The sequence below is a fragment of the Dermacentor albipictus genome, chromosome 5 (genome assembly GCF_038994185.2).
Source record: "Dermacentor albipictus isolate Rhodes 1998 colony chromosome 5, USDA_Dalb.pri_finalv2, whole genome shotgun sequence".
NCBI classification, from domain to species: domain Eukaryota; kingdom Metazoa; phylum Arthropoda; class Arachnida; order Ixodida; family Ixodidae; genus Dermacentor; species Dermacentor albipictus.
Window position 1 is genome coordinate 136,842,300 of NC_091825.1, and position 20,761 is coordinate 136,863,060.

Consider the following 20,761-nt stretch of genomic DNA (forward strand, 5'->3'; position numbering starts at 1 on the left):
ATTTTTCAGCCCTCAATGAAGTTCCAAAAAGATAATAAGACGCTTTGGTTTTCGAACATGAAGCTTGGCACTATGCGGCTTGGCCAACACTGTACGACGTCATATTTGGCGCATCGCACAGTGTGCGCTTTTAGACGGCTGTCCGAAAACACGAAAGACAAATTTACTGAGACCTCAAAAACAGTTTTTAAGCGTGCGTATGCATTTCCGCCAGTTGCATGTCGATAATGATCGACTCTGTAGTGAACAAGCAACGTTTGAAAAAAATTTTACTGAAAAATAAATTAGCTATACAAATGGCAAAGAAACAATTTTGTTTGTTTCCATGTTTATCTTTTTAATTCGTGGGCTTGCCTTGAGGTATATGTACAAAAAGAATGTATAGCAAGATGCATCAAATAAATTCGTGCAGCCCCGTTTGATGAAGATAGTGCAGCAATGAATTCGCGCACTCGTTGTTCGCGTTACCCAACGGGCAAAATCATCAGTGACATTCGGCTTTTGTTTGCTTGCCTTAAGCATTGTGTCTAACATTCTTATAGTGCCAGGACACAGCCACAAGAGATGACGGCTGTCCGCCGTGGACACAGGTACCGGGCACTTAGGACGCATTGTATGTTTGTCACTTGCACATCGCAAAGTGCAGGCGACCGCAGCTGTCGGGGCTACGCCAGCCCGAAGCCTCCGAGGGCAAGCTTTCTCCACCCGTGAAAGATTTCGGGGAAGGAAACAAACGCACGGGGTACAGAGAGAGAGAGAGAGAGAGAGAGGGTTGAGAGGGTTGAGAGGAAAGTCAGGAGGGTTAACTAGACGCACGTCTGGTTGGCTACCCACACGGGGGTAAATATGCACATGCAGTTCTGGTCTTGTAGGAGATCCGCGGGAGCCCGAAGGAAGTAGCACGGGTGGATAGTCAGGTAAAGACGGTGAGGCAGCCGTTCGGCCAGCCAGGCCGTTCAGTGGACTCCCACTGTGTCCCTGAATAATGTGCACGGTAAGTTGGAGTCTGTTGGACGACTTGTTCAGTCTTCGTATTTGCTGGCAGATATTGAACGCCTTTGTAACTTTCTTTAGTTACTTCAATGCACCGAGCGAGTCCGTGTAGATACCAAATTCTGCAACGTTTGATAACGCGCTCACGAATTTCCGTTTAGAGGACCAAATAAATTCTTAGATGGCAGGTTTCCCATGCTCGGCGTACCTCCCAAAGCCAATTTGTCGATGGGGACCGCGGAGGAAGTCCATTTTCGCCAGCATTTCTTGATTCGTGCGCATCGATTTGGATCTGTCCCTGCACAGGTTATAGGGTAAATATGACGTATACTGTTTCTCCTATAGCAACTATGAACACGGTCGTTTTGCCAAGATCCCGCCGTTTCGTACACGCTTCCGAGATATGGCCTATATTGTGTACTTACGGGTGATATGGTCGATGTGACACCAAGAGAAATGCTTCGCGACGTAGTCGCGCCTACGTGAATTAACGTCAGTCGTGCGGAGTAATACAAAACGTCGAGCTTTACGAGCCGTGCTGACGCAGAACACACATAGCTAATCTACGCCGTCGCAGGCATAAATAACCCCGTAGAACATTACGATGCTGCTGACTTATCGGATTAACGCTGCGAATATTGCTGGAATTTCAGACACTTCGGTGGCGTTAGAGAACGTACTTATGTAAACGAAGGTAAGTAAGAACAACACGGCCTATTTTCTTTTCGTTTTCCTTGCTGAACGTCTCGACAAAACTGGCCTAAATAGTAAAGGAGAAAATAACGAACGCTGCGTTTTCATCTGTTCACACAGTTCGGCTTTCTTCTCAAAAGCTGTTTCCATTTGTTAGACTTTGGTTATGCAAAGTACTACGGGTCTGTCCTGCTTTCTGACCTTACGACACTGTGATGATCCCTGCATCACTGCAGTGTTAACTCACATCCTTAACGAAAAGTCTTTATACAAACATCATATCGGCTTATCTTCTTAGCATAAGTTGTTACCACGCTCAATTAGGCGCCTATTTGAATAATAATGTCCATGTCATGCAAAACTGGTCCAAATACACGTAGATCGGCCCTGCTTCGATAACAGCCTCAATGCATAATTTATTTCGACAAAATTCTGGGAGGATATAAGATGTTTAGTAGAACAAACAGTTTTTCGAGAGCGATAAAAGCAATTTTCCTAGCTGCACGAGCCCAGCATAAAGTGCAGCTCTTTAATCCACAAACAGCATCACTGATACATTATGTACGTGTGGCTTAGTATAATTTTTGACCGAATACTTGTACAATGTATGGCTTTCATCTTTTAATCGTTTGTCATGTGGATCTCTCTGGCACTGTTATATTAATTTCCAGCAATGCCTTTGTACTTTGATAAAGAACCGAATTTAGAAAGCTTTTTTTTTGTAAGTATTATTTCCCATTGGCCAGCCGCCTTCGTCAATAATATGTCCAACATCATAGATGGCTCGTATGTGCTATATATACTCTCACGAAAAGTTCCGCGCAACAACGTTTTGTGAGAATGGGTCCTGGCTAATTATGACTTAGGCTGCGTAATTCAGCTGGCACCACCTTTTTTTCTTTTCTTTATTCTAGCCGCACGGTTGCTACGAGGTGCTTTTCTACTTGTGCAGCCCTGTAATTTTGTTTTCAAACTTCTAGGTAAAAGAGGATATATATGACCCGCCGTGGTTACTCAGTGGCTATGGTATTAGGCTGCTGAGCACAAGGTCGCGGGATCAAATCCCGGCCACGGCGGCCGCATTTCGAGGGGGGCGAAATGCGAAAACACGCGTGTACTTAGATTTAGGTGCACGCTAAAGAAACCCAAGTGGTCGAAATTTCCGGAGTCCTCCACTACGGCGTGCCTAATAATCAGAAAGTGGTTTTGGCACGTAAAACCCCATAATTTAATTTTAGGATATATCTGGATCGTCATTTGCAACAGTTCTGGGCGCGTATTCACAAAAGTGTTCTTACGCTGTAGAACTGCCCGTAAGAGCAGATGCAGGCCAATCAGCTTGCTGGACATATAATTAACGAACGCAGCTTGCCAATGGCAGACCGCACGCGTGAACGAAAAAAAGTCTTGCGAAGTCGGCCTCTTTTTCGGAAGAGCATTTCCACATTGGCTGTGGCTCGAGCGACACCGACTCTAGATAGTGTTAAGCGGTATATCGAGATAATCACCGCGGTCCAAACTGCACTCGTGCAAGGGTAATTTTGCGAATACGGACGCCGATACCCAAACCTGGTAAATTGGCCGCCCTTCTTTCCCCTCATGAGCTCCTGGCAATCACTTAGGTACCTCTCTAGCACGCATATATACCACCAACACCCGCACGGTAATTTCGTGATAAGCCGTCCCGGCCGCTGGCAATCGGCTATAGCACTCACGCGTGGAAGATTGCTTCCCCCGTTGCCGCATTTCCCATAGAGTGCGCACTCCGGTGACGTATTAAATGAGACTGGGTGGAGCGGTGCAACGAAGAAAAGGCGCGTTCACCGGCGGAACAAGCACCGCGGCCGGTGCGAATCGCAACATGCCGGCCACGCCTGTTAAAGACTGCGTTCGATTAGAGCCGCCTAATTGCGCGACCCAGCCCCTCTTCTTCCTCCACCAGCGGCCGATTGATGGCTGGCTTCCAGGTGCCGTGTTCGATCAAGCAGGCGAGGCACTAACAGAGAAGCCTTTCTTGCAAAGAGCAACGGGGAAACCCTGGTCGAGAAAACGAAGTGGACTGAATCGTGCGCCATCGCATAAGGAATAGCATACCATACCATACCACAGAGGCACAGCAGCGCCTCGTGAGTGGGGGCATCGGCAGCGTTACCGAACTTCATAGATGGACCTTCATATGTGCTATACCTCCACCTAATCCTTGGCCATCCCTCTTTCTAGACATGTTCGAGGCAGGCTCGAAAAGAAGCCGTAAATCCTCGCCGGTCTCGATGCCTGGTAAACTATATATCATCAACGCACGCCGCACGGCGATTAATGCGTTCGACGCAGTGGCAGGTGAAAGAAGGACAATTAACAGACGGGAAGAGACATATAGACACTTCAAAGCGAAAACGTTGCTTTCAAGACATTTAGCGTTACAAATATAAATGACGAAACTAATAGTCACGGAGCACCTGTATCGTGCGAGTACGCCCTGTGACATAAAAGGTGTCGTGTGTGCAAATTGGCGCGCACAGCGCTGCTCTCTCTCACTCCGGAGCCTGCTACTCTCTCTCTCTCCCTCTCTCTCTTTCGCCGTGAACCTTGACACGATAAAAGGGTGAGTTGAAGATGTATCCGTTCCTGGGGGTCATGGCAAGTGATTAGTGTCAAAGACACCCCCTCGGCGCGACGAACTTCGGTGACATGGCTCCATGCGGGAAATGGGGCAATCGAAGACGAAGAGGAACGGCCATCTCTCCGGTGCGGCGTCGTGCGGCGACGACTTTATGCGAGTTTATAGATGTTTATCGGAATGGCTCGCGAGAATCTAGAACAGGGACAGTTCCGATTGCGGTTAGACTTCACAATGAGCCCACTCGGGTCGATGTTAAACAAATAAGGAGCTGTAAGGAAGCCAAACGACAGACGACGAAAAAAAATAAAAATAAAGTCTATACTGTGACCTGAAACGATAACTATAAGCGAAATAAAAAAACACGCACACAGAGGAAGAGAGCTTCGACGGTGCTCTAGTTCTTCGCGATAACTATATTTGCTGCAATTTCATGGCTGCGACGGGAACGACATGAACAAAGAAGAGCGAACTCTACCTTCTACGTGACAACACAAGGAAAGTTGAGGTCACAGCTAGCGCATGGTAGTGCTAACTCGTAAGCGCATAGCGAATTCTATATCAAGACACAGAAAAAAGACCAAAAGAAGGATTTTTTTCTTCTTACATCTAAACGTGCGAAATAAAGTACTCAACCTTCCCCTTGTAGATAATTTAAGTATTTGCTCTGCAACAAAAGTTATCTTGCTTTCGTGGGCCTTCGCATCGCACCCAGCGAATTTCCTCGTCACACAACGGTACGTCGGCTTGTGCGGCCAACGGTCAATAAAACTCTTCCGTTAACACGCTTCGCTACAAGGGTGGCACAGGAACAGCTTCGAGGCGTAGCCCACTCAAAGCTACTGCTGTCTGATTTCTTCCGAAGGGACGAGGCCGCGAACGTTCCAGGATGTGTTGCGATAAAAGGCCGCTCATCACCCTAAGCACTTCCCTGTCAACACCCCGTGAAAATGGCTCTCTTCCGAGAAGGGTGCCCGCGCACCCTTCTCGGTCCGTCATCCATGGTTTGCCATTATGAAGTTATTTTCGGTGTGTTCTCTATTCTTGCTCCCACCACGAAGGAACCCACTTGTCCCCGAAGTTGCGTGATGACTTTTTCGCACCAGGAAAAGCAAACACCAACAGCATTGAATTCGTGGAATCATTCAGTGATAACGGGAGAAATCGCAAGCCTTGCTAGGAAGTGATTCTTCAAGTGAGGAATAGCTGTAGCTTATTGAGAGCTTCAAATGCATACATGTATAGGTGGTGTGCTGAAGAAAACGAAAAATAGTCGGGTAGTAAAATGGTGCTAAGGGTGGGCGGATTGAGATACGGTTGAGTGAGATTGTAAGAGCTACGCAAGCAAAAACAAACAGACAAAAATTAATTAAATAAAAGCTTGCGTGTTACAAAACGTCAGCAGATGAAGTTGGCAGCACTTCACGGCAGCACTTATACGAAGATATAGATCAAGCCCCAGAGGCAAAAGTTCGAAGAAACCGAAATTGTGCGCGTTGCGGAAACAAAGTTACAGCTATAAGTCAGGCAAGACCAACATATGTGGAAGAGACCAGACGAAAAAAGTCTGCCTAAACCGTGCAGGTAAGTTGTGTAGACTGAGCACGAGGAAATTGATGCGTTGGTCTTCCTCTGCGGGGCTGGTTACATGTAGATTCCCCTTTGGGTCCAATTTGGCCACTTAAGCGTAACAGTTGTTATCAGACAAGCTAACAAATCTCATCGCAGCTGAAGCAGCACACCACCGCCATCACCGCCGCTAATAACATGAACGCACGTCTTGGCATAATAGACGCAGGTAAGTGACGAAATCTTCAGGTTCTTAATCAAGGTGATCTGATTCGGCACAGTATTTATTAGACAAGATAACGTCTGAAGTGGCCTGCAAGTTACAAATCAATTTTGTTAAGTTGATGCTGAACTTGGAACAACTGCAGGCGTAACCAAAATTGCCGGTAAATGAAAGGATGTGGCAGTGAAAACAACGAATTCATTATTTGCAAACTAGAGCGTCTAGGTATTTCTATAATTGTTAACGGACATTCAATTGCTGATTCATTGGGGCGATTCTAACGTCCTCGAGCAAAAGTGATGCAAGATTTCATTGAACTTAACAATCTCTCTCTCTCCCCCCCCCCCCTCTCTCTCTCTCTCCATTTTTTTTCCGGCTGCAGATTTCTACTTGTTCGTTATGAGCTACCTGCATCAGCGCTAGTTGTTCACTCTGACTAGGAAAATGACGAAGCGAAATTACAATCGTTTTTCAAAGTTTTTTGCTATGCTCTTCGTGCCCTAATAAGCCATAATATAACCATAGAATTGAAGGACGGTCGATGTAGCTTATATCTCTGAAACATGTGAAACTGATTATAAGTACTTTAGTGTACGCACAACGCGACGATTCAGGGCCGCTGATTCGCTGTCGTGATCCAATGAATTGGTGCGACCGTCAATAAAAGCCTACACACGCGCTAAGAAACGAATTGGTCAGTTCGACAGATTAGCAAAAGCAGCCGCAGTGGCAGGATGATGAGTTGTTAATGAAGAGACGACGCTGTACGAGAAATACACGGAAAAGACGAATGCGCCGTCGCGTCTTTCACAGTGACAAGCGCGAACGTGGTGAACATCGCACACAGCCGAGCTGACGTCGCAGTATTGGCCTACGACGCCGCATGGCATATATGAAATGCGTATACCAGTACTTGGGGAGCGAGCGAAGGCCTATCCCTATTTCGCTCGTCGAATAAGCAGCGCCAGTGCCGAATCCAGGAGCCGCTGTCTTTCCCTCCGGCGCCGCTCGATCCCTGTGCCATTGTGAGCGAAGGCTTGCAAGCGCTCATTTCCTTTGCCCGCTTGCTCCGGTGACTAATGTGCGGTCGGAGGCACAAGCCATAAAGAGAGCGAACCGAAGGAAGCCGAAGGGAAATGAACGCCGAGCACGCGGGAAAGATGCGGCGGGTGCACGAGCCACGCCGAAAGCGACAACAGGCCAGATGAGTGAGGCAGACAGAAAGCGGGGGCCGTGATGGAAGAAAGAAGTTTCGACGAGAGTAGGTAATGGAGCCTGCGGGAAACACGGTCAGACGTCGCGGTGAGAACGATAGGCGAAGAGGATGGGAGAGTAGGGGGGTCTGGAAAAGGCTTGAAGGAATGGTTCGCAGCTAATGGCCAATGAGACAGAACGGGACGAGGGTCATCACTCACGCGGCCACAACTGCTGGCACGGTCTGCAGTGGTCGCGCGAGCCGAAAGTGTGCCTCCTGCCGTCTTTCGGTCTCGGGGGCGTTCATCGATTGAAGATGATCAGAGGAAGCTAGCTGCCCACTGTAAGGTGGCTCTTCCGATGAACAAGAGGCGCCGGGGGCGTTGTGTGCCCGTGCGGTGACCCGTTAAAGCCTATGAGGGTCCTCGTCACATAACCGCAGATGTGAACGGAGGAGACTCGAATACCAAGGCAAGCATAGTACTCCCCGCTTGTCGGGGGCTGACCGCTTCAACGTGATGAACGTCCACGCCATTCACGCAATGGTAGAGCGCTTACCCGAACATGAAATGATGTTATACAGGTGATGGATCGGTATGGGAAAACACGTCTTTGATATATACACACACGTCTTCCTGTCACCCGCAGGGTTGGTTCAGTGGCAATTGAGTTCTTACGCGCCTAATTACGCGCCTCAGTGACACTGTCGTACGACAAGGTGTACTTCACTAAAGAGCATGAGGACGCAATTTACATAGAAATGTTCAAAGTGCTAATATACAATGCGGTGCGCACCGTAAAGCGGGTGCACCGTATATCGTATTGGGTATACACTAATCTGTACGTCGTCGCCACTTCCAAGGCTCCTCCGTGACCCTGTGAACCTGTCGCATGTACACGACAAACGATTACTTCAGTACTTCTAAGATCTCGCCGATTTACTTACTTACAAAATTAATGACTCAATCTGCGAGGATCAAGGAACTGCACGAATTGATTGCGCCGATTACGAACTACGCTAACTGCGACAAAAAGCCGCAGTATTCATTACCTCGTGGCTAGTTCGTACGCTCGTACTGCAATGACATGCGATAGTACGAGATGTACACGAGCAAGAAACGGGTAACGCTTAAGTGCATGATTATAGCCGGCGATCATTACGCGGGTTACGCAAAAAAGCTCGTTCGTCTGCGAAAACGCAAGTCATCCATGACGTCGGTAATAGATTCCTATTCATTGACAAGCAATCGGGACATTGGAGGCTAGTAAGAATTCTGTGCACGATGCAATTATGTCTGTAGTGTCCCATTAGTAAACGCGACTCGCTTCGACAAAGAGTGCTGTATTTAGTCCCTTAGATGGCCGTTTTAGCTGTTCGACAGCCTGAGCAAGCGCGGGTTTCTACTCGTTTTGATGACTAGCAATTCGCGTCTGCCCACTCAAAGCAATTCCAAAGCTCTTGCGATGAAATAAGAAAGACTGCAGATAACACGTAAGTGCGTGTGCTCATGACGAATGCTGGGACATGGTTATTTGGAGCTCGTTTACGAACAGTTCGGCTTGTAATTTCGCATCGCCTGAAAGGTACGACTTAAGAAGTGTTGTATAACTGGAATTATGGCCGAAGCCCCGTGTCTGCTCCCCTTGAAGCTAAATCAGAGCAACGAGGAAATGGGCTGAACGAACCACAATAATTACACCAGAATTACAGCACATTACACTTATCACTAAGCACAGTACTCTGCTCCCCCTGAAGCTAGCACAAGGGCAGTTTCCGTCGAATTAATTGCTTTCGCAAACTCAAGCCTACACTGAGTGTGAATAGCAGCCGAGACGCCTCGTAAAGTAAACTGCAGTAGTTAATTTGCCCAAATATGCACGAATCAATTATGAACTCCTGAACAACTGTTTCCCATTCAATTTCGTTTGCAAAGCGTGACAAGAGGAAAGCGCGAATGCAACATGATTTCTGATCGAAGGGAGAAAAAGAGTTGCATAACAGCTTGAAAGCCTTTCCTGCGCACTTGTATGTCACCGTCATTATTGTTTGCTTTTCTTACTCAAATGGAATAACCATCCGTCTGTTGCTAGACTTCAGTAATATAGCTAGATTCCTAAAATCATGCCTCCATCACTGAGACTAACATTAGTCTGCTCATTACTAACTTGCTTTCTCTTTGCTGCATATTTCACGCTTTATCTTACTTCTGTAGATATTGCGTGTCTTTACCACGATACTGGAATATTCGAGTCTTTCAATTTTAACGTAGAAACGTTTTATAACAAAGTCTTTCACCATACTCCGATCAAAATCGGTAACGCAAGTTGTGCTAACAGTGGCACAAGTTTAAGGAAATTCAAAAAAATAAAAAACCAAGAATCCCCCTAACTGCTGCACAAATAGGTCGTTCTGTGCCATTTTTGCAGAGTCAGCGAATCAAACCATCCGCACTATGTGTTCCTCGTTCTTCGTTTACTTAGTTCTACAAACCAAGCACCAAGTTAGTTTCTCATTTTAAACGTTTCTATATATCTGCTCTATTGCAAGATTTCAATGCAGAAGAGCTTTCTTAATTCGCATGAGAGCTGGACCACTGAAATATTGCAGAAAGCCACGAAGGTATACATCTGCCACTTCTGTAGTCCGTCCTGTAGAACGTGATTCGCTCACATGTCACTCTTTCCAAATGATGCCACAAATCATCTTTCGCCGAATTCATTCATTGCGTGCTTGCTTGCTTGCTCTGCTACCAAATCGACCAACTCGTTTTCGGAATCTCTAACGGAGCTTATTTTATCGCTTGCACACGTTTGAATCGTCGCGTCATCGTCTCTTTAATTTATCACTTTTGGTTTGCCTAGAGGTGTACTGAAGATCGGTCACCAACACGAAGGGGACTCCAAAAGTGTTGAAGCATTCAAGATAGGAACACGGCGCGTGTTTCTCGGCATTTAACAACTTCCTTCGCCCCCAACCCTCTTCCCGTGCAAGCACGTGCCTCCGGCTTTCCTACCCTCCGCCATCAGCACACTTCCGTGTCCCCCTTTAACATGTACGCAAAAACCATCCAATTTATCATACGACTATAGTCGTGCCAACAAGCTCGACAAGTTTCCGATAAAAAAAATTTCCAACAAATTCTGTTTTAGCAGGTTTTTCCAACAATTTCCAGCACGTGCGTGTCCTGAGCGCTGCGAAACTTTCGAAATTGGTCGCGCTGGGCGCAGCTTCGGCGCCATGCCTGCTTTGATTTTGAGTTCAAATGGTCACAGACTTATTTCGCACGATCATCGTTATCCTCGGCTTCGGCTTTGTCTCTGACGTCCCAGAAGCTAGCAAGCAAAAGTCCACAACAAAAGTGAAAGAACAAAATTTAAATAAAAGGAAGGGATGCAGCCAGCAACTCACGGGCCTCGCCGGCGTGCTCCTCGCCGAACTGCTGGACCGCCGCAGCGTGCATGACCCCGTAGTTGAGCTGCATGCCCCAGCTGAGGGCGTTGACGAGGCACATGCAGACGCACACCACCCAGCCCCAGCCGCCCTCCGGGTAGTAGTGCTGCCGTATCGTGGCCGCGATGCGCTGCTCGGCGCTGCTCAGCTGCCGCGGGGGATCGGACCGCGACGATGGCCTCTCGGGACGTCCGAAGCTGTCCGATCTAGCGTGTTGCTGACGACGTTGGCTTTTGCCGTCGCCCTCGGGCGTCACGCATTCTCTTCTGCCATTGGTTCCTTCACCGTCGGACTCGGTTTCCACCTTTATCTCGTCGGCAAGCGTGTATTCCGCAGGAGATGCGCCATTCCTCGCAACCGATGCGACGGGCTTGAACGCTGACGAAGAAGCGCTGGCCATGCTTCCTACCGTCTTCGTTCCCATCAAAGCAACGTTGCCGGACGCTCTAGAACGGCTCCCGATCTCCACGGTAGAATTTTATTATTGTCCTCGGAACACATAGAGGCTTGAGCGAATCTAAAGGGACGCTTCTTCGTAGCCGTTTCTGGGTTAAGACGACATTGCCGCTGCCACAGCACGTATTCGATCACTCGGTGTTCTGAGGCGGGAGTCTAGACACTATAATCAACAAGTGGCGCGCTTGCCTGGAGCACTACATTCGCGCCATGACGTTTTCTTATAGGCATTGCGTCGGATTCACTTCACTTTGCACGCATTCACTTTTGCACTCTCACAAATGTACGGGCATGACGAAGTCTATCAGTCACAGCGTTTCACATTTTTTTCACTCACACATGCACGCATACGAGAAAAAGAAGCGAAGATGTCACATGTGCTTAGAGCCACGAAATGCAGCGAAGCATGTTCTCTTCACATATTTATGTAGTTTGTCGTCTGGCTTTCAAGTATGACCTTTATGGAATGGTACACCTGTGAAAACGGGCTTAGATGTCGCGGAACAGCACAAGGACTAGTCAGAAAAGTAAGTGTTACGTGATGCGTACCCGCTACTGTGCTATAATTACGCGTAGGACTACACATAGGGAACACGGAGAACTGGTATTTGAAACGGCATTGTGATACTTCACTCGTAATCGGCGCTTTCACGGAGTTTACGCTTCAATGTGTAACGGTACGTTACAGGTTACAGTGTCTTAGCTCTAGCTTCGCAGCTGTGTATCTCTTGGTCATTGTATACAAACAGTAGTTTCTCGAACACATCTCGGCCTCATTTTGTGCTATATGGATATGGTGCCTGATAGAAGTAAAAAACACTCTTTTTCGTAAATAAGAATTTAGGGACATATAGTATGCATGTGACGTCGCTGAACACCAGTGCAGAGCCAGCACACAAGATTATAATCCGTACCCTGAAAAAGGTTCACGTTAAATTATAGCACAGAATAGATTGACAGCTTATCATGAATATAGCGGACTTGGCACATAGAAAGCCGGTATACGTTGAGGTTGCAAGACTAATCATGTCAGTGCGCATATTACCTGAAAAAAATTTCGAATAATCCCTAAAAGTATCCTTCAATCAGATCAAGCTTCCTGCCTTGTAGTGGTTGGTTACTTGGTTATTTGAGCGTCAACGCACCGTTTAGGCCCTGGTGCGTCGAACCAATAACAATAAATATTAACGCCGCTGCAATACGGAAATGTCTGAACTATACTATAATGAACGCATGACAAGCACATTCTCTATTGAGTGTGCGAACACTAATGTAGTATGCATTAGGAAAGAGTTAACAGCCATAATCAATTGTACTCGTGCAAATCACCAATGTGATGGAGAATATACCTAGCTGAAGCTCCGTATTGACTACAAGTCATTACCAACTTCAATTTCCTGGTCTGAAAGTTGAAGGGATGCACTGTTACCTTGTTCGGGTTCGGCATGAAGCTTTGCCGGCAAAATTACGATTTTCAGGCAGAAGCGTCTGGAGGATTCGAATCACGGTTGAATGTAGAATGACAGCAGAAAAAAAAATAACGTGATCTAAATTAGAAGCACGCACTCAAATATCTTGTAATTGTGCGAATGATGTGTTCACATTTTCTTCGCGCCAGTCAACTTTGGTTTTTGTCAGGCCGGTAAAAGCCTTGTGGGTTTTCAGTCATGACGTATTCTTCCCAGCACCGCTTAATCAAAGCAATTCACTGCTTTTATCGCGGCTATGAGCATTGATCTTACTAAAATTCCACTAACAGCATAGCCATGCGCATAAGTTTCAGGGTCGCGTGCACCTTCGGTACTTCCCTGTCGCAAACAAAGCTCGCCACACTTTAAATTGCGTGAAATAATCAACACACGCTTGACTCAGACAACGAACTGTCCTGCCTACTGAAGAAAGATACGTGATACACAGGCACACTATTCTGGCGAAAATGAGTGCCGTTACATAGTTCGCAGGCAATATCTTTGTTTATTTAAAGTTAAAAACGAGATCTCACGCTGGTCAGGCCACGAGCCGTGGTTTGTAGAAAGACACAAAAAGCAAAAAAAGGGAGAACGTTGTCAGCAGCCGCTGTTATGAGACCCGCTAGTCGCAGTAAAAGATCGCGTTTCCTTCAGCTAGGCGCCGTCTGTCGGCACACGCAGGGACAGACGCACGAACACAGTGGCAACGAGCTTTTGGAATCTGCACAAAAGCTTCGAACTTCTAACTTTCGGACTTCGCCGAGGTATTCTTCTTCTTCTTTGATCAAATGAAAGAGAGAATTGGCGTCGCTTGGTGAAGTGGTATATTTGCTTGGAGTACCGAAGCAGGCTTCGCAATCACGCACTCAGGTCACAGTTAATGACACCAACGAGTCTTCTTCGGAAACTTTAGGAAGTACTCAACTCGTCGCCTCACCACGTCTTCTCGATCACGCTTCAGTAAACGGGCGTCTCCTTCGGAGAAATGTAGCCGGCGCCCACAGCATTGTTCCAGGCAGCATTACCTTTCCACGCCAGATGCACATCTCTCGCTGGACAGACGGACGCGTACGAGTCGCCTGCGAAATCTTCACACGTCACTCGGCGAGCAGCAGGTCACGGAGACGGCACGAGCCGTCGCGTCTTGCGGCGAAGTTTCGTACATACTTGGCGAAGCAGTAGCAGACGGCGCGTTCCTCGAACTTCTGCGAGACGCCGAAGAAGCGCCTCTTGGGTCCGAGTGGCCCGGTACACTTCGACGTAGTTGACCGCCCCGACGGGGTAGACCGATCCACTCGCGCCGCTGCCGGAGCGCGACTGATGCCGTGGGGGTCCCGCTCGCCGCTGCGCTCGCGATGCGTTGGCTCCCTCGGCTGCGTGGAGCTGCGCAAGCGCGCGCGCATGCTGCCGCGCCGGCCTTTCGCCGGCGCTCTTGCTCGCCGCGTAGCACGTGGTTATTCGAGGGGTGGTTATGCTGTCACTCGTGCTAGACCGCAACTCGAGCAACGTTGTGAGCTGCGCTGGATGTAACGGTGGAATGTATCTCGACGAAATCGCCCTTCTGCTACTGGCTACGGCTACCATATCGGCCGAACGTCGCCAATGTTGCGGCACTGTACAAGATATTATATGGAAATTTCCACTTTCTCCCAAATTTAGCAGTAGTAAGAGCGATAGGGCGCAGAGTTCTGGAGACCTGGAGGCTTGTGCTGCATCTTTCCTCCTTCCATTTTATTGATTGATTGATTGATTGATTGATTGATTGATTGATTGATTGATTGATTGATTGATTGATTGATTGATTGATTGATTGATTGATTGATTGATTGATTGATTGATTGATTCTAGCTAACGGCCCGAAACAACACTGGGACTAGAGGAGACGCCATAGTGGAGATTGATTTTGACCTCCCGGGCTGCTTCTGCAAATACTTAAACCTAAGCACATAAATGTTCCTGTATTTCACCCCCAGCGAAGTGGGTGGGCCGAGAGGTCGTATGATTGGTTGATCGCAAGTAAAATGGGGCGACAGGGCATAGGAGAGGGTCTGCTTAAATTTTTTATCTTTCTTAAGGTTCTTGCTTGTTGCCGTTCTTCACCTTTTTTCCTCATCCTTGTCTGAAATGCAATCAGCCTCCTGCACCCGCGCAGGCAGTTCACTGGACCGATTCTGAGAGCGGGGATATCGGTTACGCACGGACCCTAGAATGAATTAAGCGAAGATCTTGCACAACGTCTGTGGCGATAGGAAGTCCTGCGCCCTGACAGCCATGTGTGTCCCGGATAAAGGCGTGAAAGCCGGTACTCCAGTCACAGCGCTAGTGTGTCTCAAGCATATTGAACCACACGCTGCTTCCAACTCCCGAACATCAAATCAAATCAAATATCAGAACAATATCAGAAACGATATTGTTCTTTATATTCCTATCGGCAGAGTTTCGTTGGAGAGAGTACTGTTTATTACGAAATGCTTGATGAGAGACTTCAGAAATCGAATCTGTGCGCGAGACAAGTTACGGTGGATTTTCATGTAAAGTTAAACTTCCGTATACAAAGCGACGACATTCACGAGGTCATTCCGAAGATCGCGTCATGTATTATTGATGGCAGCGAACAGCTCAGTAGTAGTAATAAACTTTATTTATCAGAACGAGAACTTGACACCTTCCCCCTAGAAAGGCTGCGTCCTCAGTCCAGGACGCCGTGCCTAACAGAAAGACCAAGTAAACTCTCCAAAGATAGTTCAGCACAATGCTTTGGCGGGCTAGTTGGTGCGAATCCATGAATATTTTGTTTAGCGCAAAAAGACAGACACAAGAAAGACGACAGGACAAGGCGCCTTGTCCTGTCGTCTTTCTTGTGTCTGTCTTTTTGCGCTAAACAAAGTATTCATGGTCTCCAAAGATAACACAAAGTAAGTTCTGATTTAAGTATCCCTGTTCCTGCCTCAATCTACAACACCATTTCATCACCCCCTGGCTCCCCTTTCTCCCGCGCTCTCCAACTTTCTGCAGAGTTGGCAACACTAGCAGCAACACATGTGTGGCCTCAGTGCAAGTTGGGCATGCTCGAGTGGCCGCAGGTTGCCGCCGCCTGTTATCTGTTTTGTTTCCCTCTTGCGTATAGCATTCTTTTTCTTTTCACTGGCGATTTATTTTTACTTGGCGAATGAACACAGTCCTCTTTTGTTTCTGGTTTCCGGGGCCGGGTTGACGAGACCGGATGGCCGTACGCACACCATGGTAAGCACGAGGTTCCACGCGGATGTCATCTTAGCTGCGCCGTCAGCATCTGCAAGATGCCTGTCGCTCGCTCGCTTGATCATCGTTTTTAGGCGGGGCGTTCGATTGTTCACCCGTTCTCTCGTTGGTTGTCTTCGTTGTGCGTCTGCTCATCTGTCTATCCGTCTGTCCGTCTGCACTGCGTACACGACTGTTCGCTCGCAATACTTTCCTGATGATAGGTGACAAGCGAACGTTACCTATAGTGCCTCCGGCATTTATTGTAACTGCTGTGCACGAGTATAAAAAGAACAATAACAATACCTACGATACAATTAATTATTACGGATCGAGATTTACACTTCAATGAGGTGTTTTCTGCCAACTCAAAGAATTTATTCGCAATGCAGTACTATGGTGTTGATTATTCATTTAGCCGATGAAATATATTCGCTTTCATGCGTAGGATTTTGCGGCAGCTAACGCCCTATCTCAAGCACACATCAGGATTTGCATCCGTTTCGCCTTCTCGGTGGCTATGGTGGAGTGTCTGCTGCTGTAACCACGAGATCACGGGTTCGACCAACGGCAGCGGAGGCCGGGCTCCAGCGGGCTGGAACGCGAAAAACGACCGCGTACTGTATGGTTCCGGTGAGCCGTCAACAACCCCAGGAACCCCAGTCCTCCATTATGAGTCGTGTCTCAACACCATGGGCTGCTTCTCACGCACAGCCACGGACACACATTACCTCCTAGCGTAACATCAAGGCTGACGATATAATTTTTACAAAACGTAATTAACTTACGGGCCACGCTACGACTCGCGAACTTCTGATCGTTCGTTAGTTAACGGTATATACACAATGAGTACTCAATTCCGTCGCCTCTGGGTGAAACTGCAAACGTCATCGTCTACGAAGAAAGCTACTGTAATCAACTGCACGCAACTATAGATTAGAGTGAAGGAGCCCGGGAAATGGCGTGTCTTGAGAAGTGAAGGCCGTTATTCTCCCGTGATTTAAACTCCCGACGCATCGCTCAGTGCCATTCTGCCATGGTCCTCTCGGCGACATGCAAATTTCGGGCGCTTTCGAAAAGGAAGGAAGAGAAACGTATGGAACACAATGCTAGCCACCCACCCGATTCGTCAAAACGTTGCCGCCGTCGAAGCACGCTTCCTGTGCTCCTGGTGCGAGGCGTGTACGACCTGGACGTGCAGAAAATCGCGGTCGCGTCCTTCTCCCAGCGAAGGTCGTTAAAGGGCACGTCGCGGCTAATTGCTTTCTAAGTGCGGCTTCGCGATTGAGTTATGGCGCCGCTGCGGGGACGTTTTCAACGGACGTTTTTTCTCTGTGTCTTTCTGCTGAAGCCTGCGGGCGTGTCTTGTTTCCAAAGACTCGATGCACCTCTTCCCGGGCACCGTCATTTCGCCGTGGGCGTATTCTTTCGTTCCTCTGTTTTGACGAAAACTAATGTGACCATTTGTCTGGAGCGAGAGTCGCGAGTAATAAATGTGGGTCTCTAACTTTCTTGGCAAAACTTATTAGGACTAGGAAGTAAAGAATCAGGAATAGACAGAAGGACAGGGAGGCTAGACAGTTCTCAGACCAGCTGGCTACCCTGTGCTGAGGAAAGGAGGTAAGGAGAATAAAAGATAAAAGAATGGAGATGTTAAAAAAGCAAATAAGACCAAAAAAAGAAAGAGGAAAAAGGAAAGGAGAATACGACATCGCTTAAAGTCTGCCTCTAAGACCAGTTGCCCGGAAGAAGCGCAACAACGCTTTCAAAGCCTACTGTGCTGAGGATGGCCTTCGCCAGTGTCCCAGGATCCTTTCCAATTACACCTTAAAAGCAACCGTGCCTACTAGGCGGGTCATGAAACTGGATGAAAGAATGGTAGAGCCTCTTAGTCAGCCTGCAAAGGGACACTCCAGCTGATACTACTTTTGGTCCGCAGTTATCGCACTTTTATTAACCAATATTACCTATAAACGACACCATCTGTTTGCCTGTGACTTGCGTTATTGTGTCTATAGGCTGTGACGAAATTTTCTTTCTTCGTTGTTCCTTCTTTTTCTTCTTTATTGTCATTATTCTTGCGAGAATAGTGCACTTGGGATTTCGGCATAGCCAGCCATAAAAGTGTCATACGTTCCTATTTTTCTGCAAATAAGAAAAAAAAATTTACATGAACTCGATGTACAAGGCATGTACACGAGCAATACGCATTCTTTTTCATCGCATTTACCGATAGTCCTGTCGATGTAATGCGACCGGAAGTCATCCGGGATGAAAGTTACTTTCACAGTGAGGACGAAAGCGCCTATGAAAGCTATGGAATATCTATAGGCACCTAGCAGCCCTGTGGCCACACCTTTTCTCGACAATTATCCACGTACCTGGCTATGGTATATCTATAAGCTATGGAATATCTATAGGCACCTAGCAGCCCTGTGGCCACACCTTTTCTCGACAATTATCCACGTACCTGGCAAAAAATAACCACTCTGAAGTGTTCAAAATAGGCGAACAGTAATCTATTTCTTATAAACTGTCGTAATGAGATATGCTATACATACTTATGAAGAAAAGGACAAGTCTGTTGAAAGATAAATTAGTCCCTGAAGACTCCATAGATAAATTATAGATCTATGAATTATAAATTATAAGCGACAGGAACGTCATGTCTACTGCAGAGTATCCATGCTTGATAAATGTATCCGGTCACACACACACACACACACGTATATATATATATATATATATATATATATATATATATATATATATATATATATATATATATATATATATATATATGTATATATATATATATATATATATATATATATATATATATATATATATATATATATATATATTTGTATATATATATATATAAAGAAAAATTCTTTCAGATAAATTAAGTAGTGAACAAACCGATCGAGACCTTCGTTTTACAACATATGTGCCCTATTTGTATGCCACGTCGCTGTTTCAAGTGAGATTTTCGTTTCTTCCTTGCTGTTGCTTTTCGTTTCGCAGAAGCAATGAAGCAGGGAAGTTCTGATGTAGCCACACCACAAGACTGGGCTTTATCTTTAGCGGCATCTCGGAGTGCTTGTTTGAAAGCATGCGCCGATGGCGCCAAAGAATTCGTGCCAGTAGGCGCACTCATACATAGATGATAAGAGCTTTGTTAAACATTTAGAGCATTTAGAGTAGAAGCACAAGCAGTCGCGGACTATTTTGCTGCACATTTCTCATCCTAACACAAAGCTTCAGGTTTCAACGCTGGCGTCGGTCAGCAGCGCACGATGATTTCTGCATCTAGTGCTGTGTTGTTAGATTTAAAGCCGATTTAAAGCCGATTTAAAGATTTAAAGCACTTGAAGCTTTCCCTATTCGACGGCCCTAAAAGCTTACGGCAGTATGTTTGCCCCAGTATTGACATCTATATTAAATAAGTTGTTGAATACTCCACACTTTCCCTTGCATGTGGAAAACTCCTAGTGTTTTTTTTTTCTTCTATATTTAAGTCTAGCAGTAAAACCAATGTCGCGAATTATCACCCGATTTTTCTTCTCTGTACCACTCCTAAGATTTCTGAACTTGCTCTTCACAACATAACTGAAAGCTGATTATGACGACTGAATATGATGATGACGATGATGATGATGAATCATCTAATTTATCCTTAGAGCCGCGCTCACGATGACTATGATGATTATAATTATGATTAGGAATAATTAATATTATTTAATATACGGGGTTTTAAAGTGCCAAAACCACGATCTGATAATGAGGTACGCCACATTGGGGGACTCCGGATTAATTTTGGCCACCTTGGGTTCTTTAAAGCGCACCAAAATCTAAGTACGCGGGTGTTTTTGCATTTCTCTCTCATCGAAATGCGGCCGCCATTGCCGAGATTTAATTCCGCGACCTCGTGATTAACAGCGCAACACCAAAGCCACTGAGCAACCACGGCGGTTGATGATTAGGATGACGACTGTGATGACGATAATGATCATGACGACTGCATTAATTAGGACGATAAAGGGTGACGATGATGATTAGTATGATTATGATGATGGTGATGGCGTTAACTGATGACTGATGGTGGGATATCGCTTCTGCGTACACCGTATGGTGAACTGCTAGGAGAGAGACGTAGATGGATAGATTCAGATACGGAATCAGGGAGGAGCATGTGAGTCCTGCTAATCAATTTTGCTTCTATATCTGGGAAAGCGCTATGAGTGCTGAGAGTTATTCAAAAAAAAGAGGTGGAGGGGAGGAATTTACAGAAAAAGAATCACAAATGGCGAATGACTTAAGCGGGAGGTTGAAAAAGAAGTTGGGTGGAGATTCAACTTTTAGTTGACGGCGATCAAACGTTGACACTCCGGCGCGGCTCTCATAACAAATGATACGGTTCCTACGCCCCATCTTCAAACCCAACTCACCGAAGAAGACGTCGACTTTCATCGACTTCAACTAGAAGTTGAATTGCCTTCTGACTTCCTTTTGCGACCTTGCACTTACATCATCCACCATTTAATTATTAATTTTCTTTTTTAATCCACCCGCCACCCCTCCCCCACCCCCTTCTTTTTTTCTCGAGTAACTCTCAGCACTCATTGCACTTTCACACATATAGAAGTGAAATTTAGTAGACAGACAGACAGACAACGAACTTTAATTAATCCTGAGGAGCTATTGTCAGGACCTCCTAACGGGAGGCCATTGTAGCCGCTGGCCGCGCCCACGTAAAGGACAGAACGCCGTGACGCTCCGCTCTTTCCTGGGCCCTCTGGATAGCCTGGGCTTGCTTACGGAGTACCGTGCTTCTGATGGCCTCCTCCCATCCG

General features: G+C 46.6%; 1 protein-coding gene across 1 annotated transcript in view; it reads right to left on the minus strand.

Moving 5' to 3' along the window:
- The window catches only part of LOC135909267 (monocarboxylate transporter 13-like), a 62,189-nt gene extending 48,085 nt beyond the window's left edge, over positions 1–14,104 (minus strand). The window contains exon 1 of the mRNA XM_065441173.1: positions 10,699–14,104. Coding sequence (XP_065297245.1) covers positions 10,699–11,164 — 466 coding nt within the window. The 5' untranslated portion in view covers positions 11,165–14,104. The remainder of the gene's footprint in view (positions 1–10,698) is intronic.
- Between the last annotated feature and the right edge of the window lie 6,657 nt (positions 14,105–20,761).